Here is a 20,136-nt window from a genome sequence, read left to right as displayed (position 1 = left end):
AGAGTTAGGAAATTGGGGTGAGAAAGAATTCTAAATGTTGAGTAATAGGTAGTTTTCAATATCACTTAGGAACACAATGTTTCCCCCTTGTAATTTTAATATATTAAAATATTTTCTGAAGAGGCAGCAGATATAAGTACCTGAGGTTAAAACTGTCTTCACTACTTTTTATACATACAATAAAAACTCTCTGATCAAAATATGTATTTCTTTTTAGGATTTCACCATACGTTTTTATATAGAAACAGAAATGAAACTACAAAATACAAGATGCAAATTCTGTTTAAAAACATATGATATGTTTTTTAGATATAGAGATTGTATGTACTCTAATCTCTTCATTGTTATTTGACATCAGGTAAATACAGTTTTCTTCTTATTGCTATTCTCAAAAATCTTAGTCACACCAACTAATTCCATTGTTTCAGCTATTAATGCTATAATTTTCCACCCCCAAATCAATCAACATTTGCCTCCCTATCCTTCTATGAAAAGACATATTTTTCAGTGAAGACAAGAACTGTGTTATGAGAGTGTTGGAATCTCATTTTCTTACAGTCAGAATCAGCATTCTTTCTACAAGTAGAAGTGACCATAAAAGAGCAGTCTGCTGCAAAATTATGACAAAGATTAAATTGGTCTTTAGAATTCCCATTACAATTACATCTCTATTCCTCTATTAGATTTCTCTCCTTAAGAATGTAACATAATATTCATTAAAAAAAAATCTGATCTCTGCACATGCACACATAATGGAATATTACTTGGCCATTAAAAAGAATAAAATGTTACCATTTTCAACAACATAGATGAAACTCGAGGCCATTATGCTAAGTGAAATAAGTCAGATACTATATCTGACAAATACTATATGATCTCACTTATATGTAAAATCTAAAAACATAAGCTCACAGATATTAAGAACAGATTGATCATTGGGGGATGGGGATGAATGAAGGGGCTCAAAGGGTACAAACTTCCAGTTATAAAATATATAAATCATGGGAATGTAATGTAAAAAAAAAAACCTTCATTTAATATTCTAAAAATTAACTCGATCTCTCCATTATTTTACTTCCTATTTCTAATATTTCTTAAAAAGGGCATTACAGACATTGTGAGAGGGCTGTTTATTTTCCAGATGCTTAGAATTTGTAATAAAATTTAGAAAACATGTAGTCTCTCTCTGTACAAGAACTTCTGATTGTTAGATCCTAGTGGGTTGGCATCTACCTTTCTTACTCATCCTGACATTCCTCTTGTTTAGCTTCTGTGCTTGGAACATAGAATCAAAAGTGTGGTGTTATACTGAATAAATGTGGCTGATGATCAGCAACCTAGTGCTAATGCTAGACCACTAGGTTTAATCCTAGTAGACCACATAACATGCTATTGAAATCTCCTGTTAATGTATTGCACCTCCCAATTAGACTTCAAATTGCTCAAGTGCAGGGATCTTGTATTTCTCACCAACTTGATAACTCTCTTATCTGTAAAATTAAATATATAAGTATTTCAGAGTAAAGCGTGAAGAGAAAAATGAGATATCTAAATTATATAACAGAATTAGGCTGCTGGAAAAGCAAAAGACTGCTAATACGAAAGCCGGGTTAAAACTGCTTGTTGAGCCTCAGGGGAGCTTTTCTGCTCACAGGTTGCCTTTAGCAATTTCCGAGAGCGTCCGCCCCGCAGTCCCGCCCACGTCCCCGCTCCTCGCCACGCCAGGCTCCTCACCCGCCCACCAAGTACACAGATTTGCGTCCCAGTCGGCCCGCTGGCACTTAGAGTCCTCTTGCCTGTGCTCGCGCTTGTGCTGCCTGACAAAAATACGGCAGCAAATAACTGCAATTAGAGAAAAATTAATTCCATAGGATCCACATATTCTTATCAGAAATACAGTGCAAAATCAGTAACTTTTTGTATTTTAGAGGCTCCGCCTAGCGTGAACGTCTGAGACCGATTATCAGGCAGTGTCTTGGACAACAGCAACTTTGGAGGTCCCCGGTTCGCCGAGGGTGACGTGGACCTGAGCGCGGTGGAGCGGTCTCCGGCACCGCGGCAGAAGCGGGGTTATCACGGGGCAGTTGGGGTGTGATCTCTGTCCTCACTGGCTCCACCATGTAAGTGTTTACCAACGACCGCCCTACTCCTTGAACCTGCTGCTGCCCGACCTTCACTCTGACTCTTCCCTGCTCTCTTTCTCAGGTCTAAGGTCTCTTTTAAGATCACGCTGACGTCCGACCCGCGGCTGCCTTACAAAGTGTGAGTAACTTGACCGCGGTGAGCCTTTTAGGTGGCGGAGCAGGTCTGGGCGGGGCGGATCCGGGCCTCCGGAACTACGCCCACCCTAGTGTCCTAAAGCCTTCCTCTCCCTGCGCCCCCGCTCTCCGAGAGCCTCCCCGGTCCTTTCCTGTCAGCTGGCCCTGGCGCGGGGTTGCGGGGGCGTGAGGGGTGTGTGTGTGACCGGAACGTTGCTGCTGATTTGGTGACCTCCCTTCGGAACTCATTTGGAGTAGGACGACACGTCGACGGGCTCTAGGGATTACTGGAACCCTTAAACAACCCTTGTCAGCTCGTGATTTACTTAAAGTATTGTTACTGTCAGGCTTCTTATTCTTGTGCGTGAGTGACTTACCATCAGGTATCACAAAGTAATGAGCCTTAACTCATATCTTAACTATGTTGGGATTTAGTAAAGAGCGATTAGTAAATGGGAAATGCAGAAATAGGGCAGTGTATTCATGCGGGGCCTTTTATTATCCCCTAGCATTTAGTACGGATATAACCTATATCTTACTTAGATTCTCCATCTGAACTTTCTATGATTGTAGATAAACATTGAGATTATTGCAGCTGGAAGTCATATGAAAGGTAGCAAAGAGCAGGACTTCAGTAGGATTTTATGCATAATATTAATTAATAATAAATAATTACTATCATGGCCAACCTAACTGAACTATAGCAGCTGTTACCAGTCTCACAGACTTAGCTGTCTGTGACCCATGCAACGTCTAACTTTTAGCTTTCTTGATGGATTCATCTCCTGATGAATTTCCTTTCACATTATTTCAAGTAATTGCTCCACCTGTAAAATGTTATTTTTAAGCACTCTTATGGATAACCACGTTCTCTTATAGGTGATTTACTCTAATGTTTCTTCTATAAAAGTATTCCTTTTAATTCATGGATAGGATTGCTTTTTTAATCTATCACTGCTCTCTCCCCCATGCCTTACCCAACTTCTTTCCTTTCTATCCAGCTTAGAGTCCATGGTCAATCTTGAAGTCACTTTTTTGCAAACACCCTCAGCTCTGGTACCCTCCTACCTCCAATATATTTCACTCCAAGAGCTTGGTGAAACACCAACTCTGAACTCAACCACTGAGTTCTCTGTACATACATACCTGAATGTCCCAGGAGAAAATTACACAATTAAGCTGATGGGTTTTACGTAAAATTCATAACTATGCTCAGTAGTACTCAACTTTGCTTGTTTTTATCCTCTGAAAGGATTTTTTTTTTAATTTATCTTCACATGTCTCACAGTTCCTTTCCCCAGTTCTCTCAATCCATCAGAGCAATTCTTTCATCTTTCCATCCATATCTATACACCTGTGTAATCTCTATGACCCTGTTAGAATGGAAAATGTGACTTTGCTCCTGTTAACAGCTAGCTGTATCACTTGGGCTCTGGATCTCATTTTTTCAGTCTTGATAGACTCTAGAGATATCCCTCTCCTCAGCATCTTTGATTCCTCCTTCTTACTGGATTATTCTCATTAATGTGTAAATATACTTTAGAAAAAAAGAGAGAAGGAGGGTGGAAGAAGACAGAGTAGGACAGCATCTGTATCTATAAGAGCGGCTGGAACATTGTACCAGTTCAATTAATATTGGTGAGTGAATGAATTTAATAGGCATACCTATTGTTTAGTGTGTGTGGTTGTGTATGTATAATCTATATATGGGTATGTGTGTGTATAAATATGCATAACATGCGTACCTGTGTATATAAAGGTAGCTATGCTGTTTCCTCTTCAAAGTAAGTAGTAACTACTACTTGGGTACTAATAAAAGCAACTCAAGATTTGTGGGGAAACATGCTTTAACTTTTTAATGACACTTTTCACTTGTCAAGAAGGTAAACATATACTTTGATAGAGAAACTTCATTTGACTTTCTAATATTGCTAACAGTTGAATTGTAGGAAGGATGTTTCAGTTCTAAATGTATTGTGTGCAATGTCAGATTTTTCATTTTTTTATTATTTTGTTTATTGATATTGCTACAGTTGGTGTTGCTACTATATTATAGAAATGTTTAAATCAAATATTCTCATATGTAAAGGATGAATTAAAAATACCCTTGGCTCTTTCAGTCTATTTCCAATCTTTCCAGTCATAATTTCTAACTCTTATTCTCTTCCCTTTCCTACTACCATCATCACTTTATAAGCTTCAGCCATCATATTCCAGAATTGACAAGAAGTCCTTTCAATCCTCCCTGCTTTTACACATGTTCTTTTCTGTGCGAGGAATGCAGTATTGTGACCACCACTTCTTGCCAAACAACACCCTTTAATAATCAAAATTTCACCTCTGAAGATGTCTGTAATTGTCCAGGGAATTCACCTCGTCCTTCTTCAATTTCCTATAGAAACTTTGTTCCTTTTCCTTATAACAGCATTTGTCAAGTTATATCATAGTTCTGTTTATAAGAAGTATATATTTTAAAAAAACAAATTTTGCCAGTAATTTATTTTAAAAATTCACTTTAATATATGGAATAGTTCTCATTTTTTAAAAACACTAGTATAATGCATAAATGTCAAATTTACAAAATGTGACTGGCAAATACAACAAACGACAAATTCAAATCTAGATAAAGTCTATGGAGTCACAATGACTCCTAGTCCCTCTGTAATTTTCTGCCTTATAGAACATATATTAAAAAATGCTTTTATTTTATGTTTAATTGGATTATCTTTGGACAGTCTCACCAATTTAATATACAAGTAGAAACTTATTTTAATATCAATATGATTATCTATTTATGTGTAACAGGGACATTTCCATTCTCTAGTTCAAAAGTGAATTGAAAACCTAAGATTTTAGAAGTTGTCCTTTTGAGGACAAGTTCTAATACAGTGAATCTAAACTATAAATGTAATGCAGAAATATTTACAGTGCTGTTCCTTTATAAACTATTACATTGCCAATTTATTAGATAATCTTTAGACAAATGACTACCCTGTGATGACAAATAAGAGAAATTTTGAAGAGAAATGTTAGTTTGTAAGTCTCTCTTCCCTACTTTGAAAAAGAATCTGTTTTTCTTTCTTTATTCATTGTAATATATTTTGCATTAGAAATATTCTATTTTTTATTTTACTTTTTTAACCTCTTCCTGTGCCTTTAGGTGTTTACATTGTTTGTTTGTTTATTTGTTTTAGAGTATAATGTCAATTCTTTTTTAATTTTTAAATTGGAAAATTCATAGATTTGACCATTTATTAATAGTCTTGAATATACTTGACATCATACAAGTTAATATCAAAATCATGTGTCGCTCTTCAAAATGTTATTTCGGGTTGTATTAAGCCCTTTGTCTAAAGATGATGTGAAAGTTTTGTGGGAAATGACTTCACATTTTGCTATAGTTAATGCTCATTTTCATCAAGTCGGTCTACTATTTCAGACTTGGTTATTAAAAGTGCACAGAAAAGATCATTATAAGATTTATGATCTTGTGATATTTCTCAGGTAGCCTTCTTTTGTAATGAAAATGATGACATTCTTGCTTTAGATGAAAAGGTGTTTGGACTGGAGGTGGTAATGTGGACTGAAGACTAAGGAGAGAGTCAACTTTTTGAAATCCATCTCTGGAAGCAAGTCCATATGCTAGACCTGTTTGTACCAACGTATTAAAAATATATAAATCTGCACTTGTATAGGTTGTAAATTTTTAAGTGGAACTGTGGGTACCATCTCAGATATAAGGCTAATTGCTTTTTTTTCATTTTAGAGTTAATGAGTGTAGTGTGCAATCAAAATACACAAGCTTCAGACTCAAAAGATAAATTTGTTCAGGTCTGCTGAAATAGCCGATATAAGAGACAAAGAGCTTTTAAAATATCAGCTTTTTAAAAAATTCTTTTTAATTCTTCTTGCAGACTAAGCGTTCCTGAAAGTACACCTTTCACAGCAGTCTTAAAGTTTGCAGCAGAAGAAGTAAGTGTAGAAATTGGAACAACCTGTATAGAATGCAGTTCGGCAGTGTATTTCAGAAACTTTTAAATTTTGCATGCACTTTGACCCACCATTTTCATGTGGGTTCATGACGAGGTTTATGCTATCAAAAAATTAAGGTTTACTTACGGATATAAGTAGAACGAAAGTACTGAGAAATATAAGAAGAATGAATTGGCACATTTATTCAATGCAGCCATTGAAAAGTGTAAAGAAAATTTTTATTGAAATTAAAAAGGTACAGTCATATGTAAATTTTTTAAATAGCAATATGTCACTGTAGTTTACTACAGTAGTAGTGAAAAAACTACTACTGTAGTTTTTACTACTTTTGATTCTAGAATTACAATTTAAATATATTTTTCAAATTTTCTGTATGAGTATGGGGACTGTTAGTAAAATTTGTTTTTAAAAGTGTCTAGTTTTTTTAATGTTTGCGTTTTCTGTTTTTATGAAATAAAAATTTTCCATCTAAAATTATTATCAGAAGAATCTAAAAGACAACTCTTTGGATATGACACTTGAAAGAGTAGCTTGAGTGGAAATGGTACCCAAATGCGACTTGTTAGGCTTAGGGTTCCTATTTTAAATGTGTCTTTAACTATCTGTGTGACACGAGCAAGCCTCTCAATTTCTCTCTTCCTCAAAATTCTTAATCTGTAAAATGGGAATGTGTGGTTAATACCTGTCCTTTCTATGTAGTTAAGTGATTTTGAGTAAAAATATAGCATCTACTGAAATCTTGTGAAGGTAAAAATGTTGTATTACAGAGTCACTGAAATCCAAATGTTTTGGTTCACAATCTTTAGAAAAGTTTATAGTCATGGAAAAATAATTTTGGTAACTAAGTAAATAAGCCAGCTTAACCCGCAGTCCTCTGTAGATAAGTGATTAATGGAAAAATCAGCCAACTCATCAGCACTCATGTAGCCCCTTGTAAACTATTGTCAGGGACCACCGACATAGTTTATTGCTCATTCAGAATTAAACTGGAAAGTGAAAGGTGTTTTATAGTCAGTTTTGATCTATTCTTTGTGCAGAAAGCATAAGTAAAAAGGTGGGAAACAAATCTGAATACAGCATCATCATTACTTTTTGCCACACCGAGCACTTGCAAGAAATATTCCTGGTCTGTGGCGTAGCAGATACCATAGTTTTCCAATTTAAGAAGTAGATCTGTACAAGCTATAATTAATATTTATTATTACATTTTATAGTTGTTTTTAGTTTGTCCTCTGTAAAGCAAAGGCATTGATCTGATCTTGGTCTTCTACTGCAACATAAGAACATCCTAACAGACCCGCAATAGAAAATAAACTAACAAACTTCATACAATTACAGATATAAGTTTTAATAAAACATATAACTATTGTGAATCATGGGTGTTACACATTTAGAAAGGTTACGACTTTCAGGCAACAGTGAGAAGGCCTTTCACAAGATGACATTGTAGAATCTTTCAATGATAACAAGAGTTGACTTGACAAACCCAAGAGCCTGTGGATTTAAATCCCTAGTAAAATCCTCTTAATAAAAATAATAAAACTCCCCAATACACGGCTAGGTTAATTTAACTAGTAGTGAGTTGTCAAAAGCCTGAGAAGAGCCCTCTCTTAACATGCTAAAGTATAAGACTTAGGGATCTGAGGAAAAAACTAAATGAAAACTGAGGAGCATAAAATACATTTTGCATTCAGGAGAAAACTTGTCAGTATTGTAGCACAAAAATAATAGGATATTTTACATCACTAGTGATGCTTCCCCAAATCTTACCTTAATCATTGCTTCTATATTTGAGAAGAGAAAAATCCTATCAGCAGTTGCTTTTAATTTTTAATGTTCATAAAATATGTTGTCACTATATGGCTGTGAACAAGAAAATACTTAGCTTATCTTAAAATGGACATAATCTAAGGATAAGACTAGAAACTTTGTAATATTCAAGTTTTAAAAATAACATGTCCTATAATTAATTTGGGTATTTGATCAAAGTTTTTCTAAGCATGACAAGGTTTATTTAAAATTCTTAAATCTTTAAAAGGACATTTACAACTAAGAATGTACCATATAGACAATAAAATTATTTATTAGGTACATAATCCTGTAACAAGTAATTGTTCTTATGCATAATTCAGTTCTTATTTTAAAATGTGATTCTTTGAATCATAAAATAAACGTTTGGTTGTTTTTATCAACTATGCATATGTGCCCATCATAAAATACCTAGAGCAGCATTTCCAAGAGTATTATTCCCACACTACTAGAACCACCAAAAAGAAAAAGAAAAAAAAAAATTCCATGAAAAACTGTGATCAATGGCCAAAAAGTATGGGGAATCTTTAACTATTTCCTTCTTGAAGTTAAATAAACTGTACTAGCAGCATATTGAAGGATTTTAAAAAGAATACTAGTGTAATTTAGTGTTTTCTAAGCTTATTTGATTACAAAATTTACTATAATATCTATAAAACTTGTCATAGTATAGAAGTGCATAATAAATATTTGTTGGATAAATTAACTGAAGACCTGAATACTCTTGGACAACTGCTAGTCTTTAGAGCATTAAGAGAAGAATTTTACCTTTTAGCTGCCAATAAGTTCCATACTACATTTCATTGATTTAGAAAGCACATCTTTTTACAACATCTCTGAAAGTAGATCAGTGGAGTCTTACTATCACTTTGCCATCTGGCAGTCACATAATTGTCTAGCTGACATCAGCAAATACTTGAATTCAGTAGTTAGTTCCCGGTAACATAATTAGACTGTTGCCATCCCGTGATATTTAACTCAGCAATACATTAAAGGAGAATTTGAGGAAAGAAGATGAGCCTTTTTTGGCCTCCCATTAAACACAAGAGAGCTATTGTTTGAGCTTACTATGTCTACGAAGAAATTTTAGTAATATTTTAAGCAATTGATTTGCTTTTATTTTTGCTTATATAACATAATTATATATGATGAAAGTAACATGTCTAAGTCTGAAAGAGTAAATATTGAGTTTGTCATAGAGTCATCAGTAGTGTTTTTTGTTTTTATACTATGTAAAATAAGGTGCATTTTGCAATCCATGGTGTCCTACATACAGTGAAATGTATTTAGAGAATATTTTTTTAAAGCAAATTGCGATAGCTTTTTTTGACGATGTTACTTACTCTAAAAGATAAATCACATTTTAGAATTATAGAATTGATTATATGTACACCATCTTTGCTAAGCTAACCATCTTTTATAGAGTATGTACGTATACAAAATTAGTTTTCTTTTTCTCCCCTTTAGTTTAAAGTTCCTGCAGCCACAAGTGCAATTATTACCAATGGTAAGATTTCATTTTAAAACTATTTATTATCTCAGAACTATATAAATTATTTAAAAGATTTCAAATTAATTAAAATTGACTTAAATATAAAAGTCCAAAATGTATATCAACATACATGCTGTGCATAATTGTAAACACTGAGTCAAAGTTACTGTCCATAATTAGCTTTTTTCAGTTTCTTTGGTATAACATTTTGTAATATCTTATGTCCTTATCACTTCATTCCCTATTATTACTGAAAATAACTTTTTTCTTTTAACAAATTTTTTTTAATAGTATTGGTAAACGCTCTTAGAATTTAGGAAGTTAAGCAGGAATGTACATTTACTATACCCTGTAATTATTTTCTTGATGAAAACTATTTCTTATATGCTTGCACTAATGAGGATTTTACTCAATTAGGTATATAATTTAAATTCTGAATATCTTAAAATACGACTGTTAAGTTTGATGGAACTAGCTATATGAGAAAATAACGAAATAAGATGAGGAGTAAGATGGCAGTGAGGGCTTAACTGTTTTTCAGGAATACAGAGTAATATTTATGGGCGCTAGTGAGTGGTTCCTGCACAGTTAGGATAGATTGAGAAGATGGATTTAATGTGCAGTAGCATGATATAGTTTAGATATGACAGTTTCTTACACTAAAACATTATGCATTCTGTCACATCGAAGTTTTTCTCTAGAAGAAAACTAGCCTACATTCTAGAAAGTTTTAAATTCACAAATGAATAGCTGTTAGGAACGTGCTTTGTAAACTTCTTATGAAGTGTCAGTGAAACTTGAATTATATGACCAGGCTCTCCTGGCCTTAAGATTTTTATACAATGGAGCAATATGTAAATGATTAATGACATATCTAAGGTGCTCTTGGTTATGTTTTTCACTATGTATGACATAATAAAATACAAAACTATCTTCTGTAGGCTGTATCAGGATTATTGCATTGACAGATGTTCTTATCTAATCTGGCAGTGGATGTGAATGTACAATAGTAACAGACTTCAGCAGATAATTTGCCCAAATGATTGCCATTCGTTCATGTTCTTAGATTTAAGTTGTTTAACTTGTGCCTATTTCACAGTAGCCCTATTTAGGCCAGTCTCTTGTTACTAGTAAACCATTTTAGCTTAAGAAATAACTTAGACGATTTTATAATTTATTTTCTAGATGGAATAGGAATAAATCCTGCACAGACTGCTGGTGAGTATCTGTCTAAAACTCATGGAAATGTGGGTGAGGCTGTATATGTCAGTCGAACTAAATACTTAATTCTAATTGAACCGGATAGAATTTTAACAGGATAATAGCTATTTTTTAGGGATTTTGTAGCATTATTTACCTATGTCTCTGAATAATAATTTGTTTCATTATATGTATCAATTATGCATGCTTTTGGCTACAGAAAGAAAACTGGACTAATAAGTGTTAAAGATTTTTAATTAATAATCATAACAAAAAGTCTGAAGATAAGATTGTACCTTTATGGGAATAATGGTTTTGACCTACCTCATTAGATGTTTGTGAGGTGGTACATGTAAAAAGCTTAAAAGTTTGCATTATCCATAGTAAGCATTCAATAATTGCTAACAATATTATTATTTTAAAGAAGTACTCATTTAAACTTCAAAGGGCTTAGTCCACACTCAGAGCTAACCTAATATTATACAGTGCTGTATGTTGATGTCCTAACAAAAAGGCAGGGTAAAAGTAATCTTAAACTTTTTAACAGATAGTTTTTTTCAGATGTACCCTTTTAGGCTTATAATCTAATTATAATCTTTTGAAATTAAGCATGTTTGAATATAATGTTAACCTCAATTTTGAACAGTATTTATGTTTAACTTATGTTTAAAGTACTTCTGTTTTATAATAAAATTATATTAGCCTCATAGATCTTGGGATTGAAATTAAGCCATATAGAAAATGTAGAGGGATTCAAAATTGTAAATTTTTTAAAACTTAAATCATCAGTATTTAATTTTATTAAATTAAAAATGTTATTCATTGAAGATCATGAGGCATTTCATTATATAGATAGATGCCTTTAAACTTAGGTTTAAAAGCTTTTGTTTTTACTCTAGAAATGTTTAGCAGTTTATGTTAGTTTGAATTAGTGCTTATTTTAACACATTGCCTGTTGTGTTACTCTTAAAAGTTGAAATGTGCACATCATGGGACATAAAGTAAAATTCTGTCAATTGAATCAAAATAGGTCAGAGTGTCTAAACTTTTGTCACTTGTGATAATTTAGATTAATTATTATTTCTGTCCTTTGGTATTGGTATATTTAAGCAAATATTGATGGTTAAATTGATTTACATTGTTATTTGCTGAGTATATATGTTAGCATTTTGTGGCTTAATATTCTTATTTAAAACTTCAGGCATATAGTTGGGTTATGAAGATGTGAGTGGAATAAAAACAAGTCTTAAACAGCATGAAATTAAGTTCTGATGTTTGTGCTTTTGTACCTACTTACTTTATTCTACTATATTGTGTCTAATTGTTGCACTGTTAAGATAACTTGTTGTTTTGTAAATACCTAACTTTATGTTTTGTTTGTTTGTGTAGGAAATGTTTTTCTAAAGCATGGTTCAGAACTGCGAATTATTCCTAGAGATCGTGTTGGAAGTTGTTAATATCTGCTGCTCGGAACATAGGATTATTTTTCAGAATAAATCTTGATATTGTTGTAAAACTGAAATCAGGCATTTAAAATACTATGAAAACATCAATAGTTGATGAAATAATGAAAGAGCCAAAAAAGTCTCTGCCTCTTCTTGTTATACCCACTCTGCATGTGAAGGGGGAGTGCTTATGCATTGAGGAGGACACAGGATCTTAGTCTTTCTTTCATTGCTACCTCACAGCACATGCAGCTAGTTCATTGGGATTAAATGGATTATCCAACTGTGTTTTATTACTGGAGGATGCTTCTAATAATTCTGAGAACATTTGGAAAATTAAAATTTATTGAATCTTCCTATTTGTCTTTGAGTTAAAAATTTTAAAATGATTATCGATCATCCATGGCAGTTTGCTTGACAGCATCTGACTTGCAGACTCAAAAATAGTTGAATACTGAATTATATGTCATTTTTGATAAAGGATGTAAACATGTAATTGAATACTCAACTGTCTTAACTTTTTATCATTTAGGTTTTTTTTAAGTTTCAAGCTTCATGTGTTCGTATGAATTTTGATTGAATCATCGAAGAGCCAAAAACTGAATTTTTTGATATAGCCCTTATGTGTAAAATTGCTATCCTACAGTTTTAACTATAATCTTGCAGAATCCAATAGTTGTAATGGTAAGAACTGAAATTAAAGTAGAAGCATCCTTTGCTGAGTTATGCATTCCCTTTTTAGTCTCTTAGTAGAGCTTTTAAAACAGGAATCCTCAACAAACATTGTCTTTCTGAGGATAATATTTCTAAATAGCATTCAGGAAGAGAGTATTGTAAAGAAGATCTGAAGTTCACAGCAAAGCTCAAGAAAATGCTAATTGGAAATGCTGATTAATTATACTCACTGAAGTCAAACATTTAGGAAGTGTTAAGATTAGTCAGATGAATAAGAAGCCAGTTAAGGGAAGATGGAGAAGCCCAGATTATCAAGTTTCTAGTAAGGAGGAAACGAAAGAAAGGGAACAGAAAGCTGTAGCAAAGTGTCACGGAAAAAGCCAGCAGGATAGGCAGAAGTGCAGAGGCTATGTGGGGAGAATTGAAGGAAAAGAAAATAGGCTATATTGTAATAAAGAGCAGAAGGCAATTGGAAAAAGCGTAGTCCTTGTCAATGTACAGATTTCAAAATTCCCTTTATGAGAATCTAAAAAGTGATATGTGTATATGTGTAAGGGGTGATTTTATATGCCCTTACAGAGATCAGTATCTATGTAAATCTTTAAAAATGAAATGACAGCTCATGGTGGTTCAGAACCCATGCTCGATTTGCTGTATTCTAGATGGTGAGCTTTATGGAGGCAGGCCTTGTGTCTGCCTTGCTCTTTCTAGACCTGGAAAGGTAGTAGGCTTTCAGTAAGTACTTGCTGAATTATTCACGAATAAAGTATCTCTAAGACCAATTTTTATCTTAGCATGTTTCAGTATCTTCCCTGTCATAGGCTCTAGGTTCACTGGAGTAAAAAGTATTAGGAAATGCAACAAAATCAGCATCTGAAGGGGGACATTGATAGTTAAGTTTAAGAAATTATCCAGATATTGTTTATATATTTGACAAATGAGCAGCAATGTTCTGAATTGTAAAGGGAGAAAAATCTTTGCTGAGGTAGAAAAATATACTTAATGATGTTTGGGGAAGTTTTTATTTTGATAAACAAAATTTGATGCTCAAAGACTCCCTGATCCTTAACAATATGAAGCCTCAGTTAACCAGAAATTTATGAATACCCATTCCCTGAAGTTTTTGTTTAATTTAGATTTCCCCCCACTCTGTTTCTAGCACAAAATCTGCCTGCTGTGTTAAATAAATAAATTTATGATGTCCTATACTTCAAAGTAATTTGTTCTTTGGTTTTGAAATTTTTATTGTAGTACTTAAAAACATTTTCTTAAAAAACTAGACATTTCGTTAAGTAAACATGATATGTAAGTTCTTTGTGTGGAATATTTTGAAGTATTTAGTTTAAATGCATTATTGACAATATCTTATGAAAATACGTTGTTATACCGTAAGCCATGTTTTCTACACTTTTATTATTAAAGCTTTTAATCAGAATACCTATAGAGCCAGCTCATAACAAATGCAGCAAAAAAAGAAAAATGAGCAAAGGTGAATAATAACCACTAGGTCATGGAATGAGTCTATACTTTCAAATGTCAGTCCTATTTCAGGAAAGAAAAAAAAGTTTATCATAATTGTCTTGGCTAGTTAGTCCCAAAGCTGGCTGATTATCCAAATCACTTAGGGAATTAAAAATAGATTTCTGCAAACTACTCCTAAAGTTCAGATTTATTAAATCTGGAATAGTGTATAAGAATCTCTTTACAAAGAGCAGTCCTGGTGAGCTCTTTTGTGTAGCTGGGTTTGAGAATGATAAGGCCAACTTTTTCATGTTATAGGTGAACAAAATGAAGTCTAAGGGGTCAAAGGAACTAGCAGATGTTATAGAATCTTGGAAAGTACACATATCACTGCTTGGTTCTCCAGTATCTGAGTAAATGCAAAGATGCTAGTTAATTGTCTCACTAGTAATAAAGCTGCCTTTTAAAGTGTTTAAAGTCCAATAATTTTTCGAATATTTTATTTCTTAAGATTAGTTATTTGAAAGGAAAGTCAATGGGGAGAAAGTTTCATTTAAGCCCCCTCTTTCTGAATTAAGATATCGAAAATATCTACCATGTCTTTTTACCTAAGGACCTTGAATATTTGTGACTTGGAAGCGTTAACATACTTTAATGGAGCATTAAATATACTATGAATTAGGTGAGTGCATATTAATATTCTCAAGGCTATTTATAAGACTGCAAATTACATATATATATATGTATACGTGTACATATATTATGACTTACATATGCATGTTATGGTTTATGTATGTAATTCACACATGTATGCCTTTTATATAAATATGTGATTTATATATGTAGCTTACCCAAAAAATGTATTAAGTATCTCGTGTCAAGTACTTTGATACTTTCACTTCACAGTGCGAAAATATCCCCATTTTACAGAAAAAGAAACTTAAAGAGGTTGATAATTTGAAATTCAACTCCTTGTTTGACCTTGGTACTCTTCACATTATACTAGGAGAATTTTTCAGTATCTTTTTTCACAATATACTAGGTCTGTGTTGAATATTTTAAAAATGTAAATGAAATGTGTAAGGCTTAAATTCTCATTTTAGAGTACTGAATATGTGTATCATGATCATAAATGGCATTACTTCTGAATATATGGTATAAACATGGTAAAATTATATAGGACATTAAGTAATAGCCAGTCAAATAAAGATAATTTTGATTCTGGTGCTACTACATAGGTTGGCATAATGGAAGTAGGACTGACCCCATATGTATTGACCGCATCAGTTCGTTTTTTTTTAATTTTATGTATCTTGCACCTGCAGCTGCAAAGATTAGTCCCCTAGTAACTTGCTTTTCCAACTAGACTGTTACTCATAAGGCTCTGCACTACAGAAATTATGGAACTACTCTCTGATAGTGTTAGAGATAAATCATTATTTAAACCAGGCTATTTAATTGAAAGAGACATTCTCAAAAGGCTCAGTCTCTCCAGTCTTATCCTCATCCTCCAAATTGCCTAAGCCAAATATTTGGAACTTACTAGATTTTTTAAAATTTTTTCTTAACCATAGCAAATGAATCAAAATTCTATTGATTCTTTTTGCAAAAATATATCTTCTAGCCACCTCGAATGTCTAATTAAAGCCCCTGTCTTCTGTTATATGCTGTTATCAAAGCTTTGGATATATTTCATCTTTCACACTTGTTGAACTGAGCTTTTTGATGTGGAGAGATGATCATGTAGTTCAACTTGTCAAAATCCTATTGAATAAAAATCTATACTTTTCACGATATGAGGCCCTTCGTGAACTGGTCTTTGTTCAGAATCATCTGTTAGCACTACTCTTCCAGTTTCCTTCTCCAGTTCACACTGCAGCTACCCTGAACTACGAATAGTATCTTGATGTGCCATGTCCTTATGCCTTCATGCCTTTACTTTCTCCACTTGTCCGCCTGGGAAAACTAGGACTCATTCTTCAAGTTCAAAAGCCCTTGGGCCTTTCCTCACTCCTCCCAAGCGCAGTTAGGTAGGTGATCAGCTGTCTAACAACCATTGCATTTGTACATTCCTCTATTATAGCAATTGTTAAATATAGAATTATAATATTTGATTTAATGTACAAATTTTATAAAAGCATAAGATGACAAATGATTTCCAAATGCCTTGCCTATAATAGATACTCTAAGTACTTTATAACTGAAAGACTACATAAAAGAAGGAAAATTTTGAAAATTTCAACTATTTGAGACTCATATGAAATAACTCCTTCAGCCAGAATATTTGATTAACCAATTTACTCATATTCCTTACCATTTTTTGTAGCAAAGCGTTTACTGTCTCAGACATTAAAAACATTCTCCCACTTTTACACAAATGTATATTAAAATTAGCTATATCATGGATATTGCTAAATACGAGATGAAATATGAGTAGGGCTCATTCTCTTCATGGGCACAGTACTGGGCACAGTCCTATGCACTTTACATACATGATTTAATTCTTAATATGTTTAGAAAATACTAATGTTGACTTCTTTTTACTGTTAAAGGAAGACAAGATTTAGGTTAATGTGTCCAAAGTTACCTAGGTAACTTTGACCCTTTTAGTAAATACACATTTATAACAGACAGAACTGCGAGCATTTGAAAAATAGGTTTATGGCTCCATTGTCTGCTTTGCTATATAGAGGATGTTTTGGTAATTTTGTCACTGCATACAAAACACTGGCTAAGGTTAGCTGACAAACGCAGAGCCAATTTTTGGCATAAATCTCTGATTTTCTGGCAAAACTCATTAGCAATGTAAAAGCTGTTATTGAGAGCATATTGTGATGACACATTATGTCAATATTTGTTTAGCTGAGTAACACTGGATTTAATAAATTCTTAAATGCACAATTCTCAACTGATGAGCTATTTTAGAAATAAACTATGTATTTGTTGTCACTACCACAAGCATTTTGATATCTTAAGTGGAGATGCTAGCTTTTCTGATTTTCTAGATAAATGGATGGATGGAATAGGGATTTTTGAATTATCCTCAGATTATCCTCAGATTATGTAGGAATGAAATAAAAGACAATGACTAAATAAATGAGTGAATCACAGAGGTCTCGATCCTTTGTGACTTCTGCCATAAATCTGTATTATCTGCTAGACTCTTACTCAACATTGTCAGTTTTGCAATAGTATTAGAAGATACTTAAACAAATATGTTGAATTAGTAAGTTGCTTTTGTTGGTTGGTTGTCTTCGTGTGTGGGAGGGATACACTTGGCACTTTGAGCCTTAAACTTGAAGTCTTATAGAGGAATAATCACTGTTAACATCTTTCTTACTTAAAAAGATGGTTCACATGAACAACTAATATTTTTTGAGTGTTTACTATGTATCAGGCACTGTTTTATGTGTTACACTTATTTAATCCTTGTCATGGTCTATGAAGTCAATAATGTTTTTTCATCATACTTTAAGAAGTTGGAACTGTCAGAAAGGATTGGTAATTTTTCCAAGGTTACACAACTTAAATGCAGCAAAAGTGTAAATCAAGCTCTACCTATGAAGCTCCAGGGCATATACTTTTAGCAGGTATAATACACAGCCTCTCTGAATGGGGCCCTGATCAATTGGCCTAGTTCAAAACTCAGAATGCTGGTACTTGCAACTGTGCTACCTCTTCTGTCTCTCTTAATTCCTTATTCATCCTGACCTACTGTCTCATCCTTTCATATACCTTAAAGCCATTGAGAAAGAGTGCCGGGGTGAGGGTTGGAGGGGGGTGACGTAAATAGAAGCCTCTACAGTTACATCCATATTTCTTCATATTCATCTTTTTGAAATTCTCTCATTCCTTTTATTCAGGCATTTATCAAGATTACAAAGATGAATTAGACCTGTTCACTGCCCTTCAAAGTTAAAAGTCCTGAGGCTTGAGCAGCAGTTTCTAATTACTTTAACCATCTTTCATAGGTCTCGTTGGCTTTTCCCACGGGAGTTTGTCAGACCTTTTGTTTAAGGTTTGACAAACCCCCATTACTGCTTTCAACTCACAAAACTTTAGCCTACATTGTATAATTCAAATGGTGTCTACTAAAGAGCAGAGGATCCCTGCCTGAGGTCAAGGTCAATTAATCTGGAGATTGGGTGAGAAACCATAAGTAGAGCAAAAAAGGCAAGATTACGAAGCAAGGTAGTGACCTGAAGAAAGTGACAAAAATAGGTAGAGCTTAGAATTCAGGAATGCAAATGGAACTAAAAACTAAACTGGAAGACTGGTTAGGAATCAATCTCATGGGTAATGGAAAGGTGAAGGCATAGTGAGTATTTGGGGGAATGAGGTAATAAGAGGCAAAATTGGTGTAGGCGTGTCTCAGAGTGTTCGGAAATAAGAAATTTAATTTGATATAACTGTCCCAGCTAAGAAGCAGGAGGTAATCTGAAGTCAAGGGCTTGATCTGTTCAATGCCTCTTGATGGGAGCTAAAGAACCACATTAAGAAGATGCTTAAATAGGTTTAATATAGTATAGTGTGGTGTCAGTAAGAACAGACACAGGTGCTGGCAAATACTTTTTAGAAACTTTATCAGATTAACAATGTCTTCAAATTAATTTTTTCACTGAAACTGTTCTTATAGCAAATACTTAGAGTGACAAAGTTAGTGTCAATGAACAATATGTCTAAAGAAAGACATACCAATTTAAAAATGTAACCCTAGTATTTATTTGCTAAGGCCGCTGTAACAAAATACCAGAAACTGAGTGACTTACACAACAGAAATGTATTGTTTCACAATTCTGGAACCTAGAAGTCTAAAATCAAGGTGTCTGCAAGATTGGTTTCTTTTGATGACTGTGAAGGGAAGATCTATTCCAGGCCTCTGGTCTTTCTCTTGTGTCTGTTCACATCTTTCCTCTGTATGTATGTCTCTTTGTTCAAATTTTCTCTTTTTATAAGGAAGCCAGTCATATTGGATTAGAGCCCACCCTAATGACTTCATTGTAACTAATTACATCTATAATGACCCAATTTCCAAATAAGGTCACCTTCTGTGAGGTACTAGAGTTTAGAATCCAATACCATTTTTTTGCAAGGGGAACACAACTTATAAGAGCCCATCTTATGCTATTAATCAGTTGCAGTTTTCCAGATAAAGCTAAATACATGAATTACAAAATGTGTGATAAAGTTAACTACATGAATTACAAAATGTGTCCTAAAAAAGCTTTGCATGTGTGATTACAATTCTCAAATCCAATCATAAATTTAGGAATAAAGCTCCATAATTTTAAGAGTCGATTGAATTAGAATAAATGGAAGGGGAAATAGAAAGTGAAATGCATTACTAATCCTCAGCTTTCACTTTATTTTTTACAATTTTTTGAGGCAACTTATTTATTTATTTCTATTAAGTTTATTGAAGTGGTATTGGTTAATAAAATTATAGGTTTGAAGTCTGCGGCCATGCCACCCTGAACAAGCTCAATCCCGTCTGATCTCGGAAGCTAAGCAGGGTCAGGCCTGGTTAGTACTTGGATGGGAAACCACCTAGAAGACCAGGTGCTGTAGGCATAAAAAATAAAAAATAAGGGATTGTAAGCTGACAAGGTCCTTGCAATCTGTGAGGTCAACGAAGGGTTGCCTCGCCTAAAAAAAATAGGTTTCAATAATATGTGTATTCACTATACAAAGTTAAATTTTCTTCCTTTACCCTATACTTGACCCTCTTTACCCTTATCTACCACCCACCCCTCCTCCCTTTCCTTCTGGTAACCACAAAACTGTTGTCTGTGTCCATGAATCT

General features: G+C 33.5%; 1 protein-coding gene and 1 pseudogene across 1 annotated transcript; both read left to right on the top strand.

Annotated features, from left to right (window-relative positions):
* Nucleotides 1–1,778: 1,778 nt before the first annotated feature.
* UFM1 (ubiquitin fold modifier 1) lies at nt 1,779–16,127 on the top strand. Its single transcript, XM_039872936.1, has 6 exons — nt 1,779–2,120; nt 2,206–2,262; nt 6,173–6,230; nt 9,528–9,567; nt 10,738–10,770; nt 12,142–16,127. Coding segments are annotated over exons 1-6 (258 nt in total). The 5' UTR covers nt 1,779–2,118; the 3' UTR covers nt 12,210–16,127.
* Nucleotides 16,128–19,786: 3,659 nt separating this feature from the next.
* LOC120610783 (uncharacterized) lies at nt 19,787–19,904 on the top strand (annotated as a pseudogene).
* The last annotated feature ends 232 nt before the right edge of the window (nt 19,905–20,136 follow it).

Source organism: Pteropus medius, unplaced genomic scaffold (assembly GCF_902729225.1).
Source record: "Pteropus medius unplaced genomic scaffold, Ma_sr-lr_union100, whole genome shotgun sequence".
Classification (NCBI taxonomy): domain Eukaryota; kingdom Metazoa; phylum Chordata; class Mammalia; order Chiroptera; family Pteropodidae; genus Pteropus; species Pteropus medius.
This window is presented reverse-complemented; position numbering and strand designations above follow the sequence as displayed.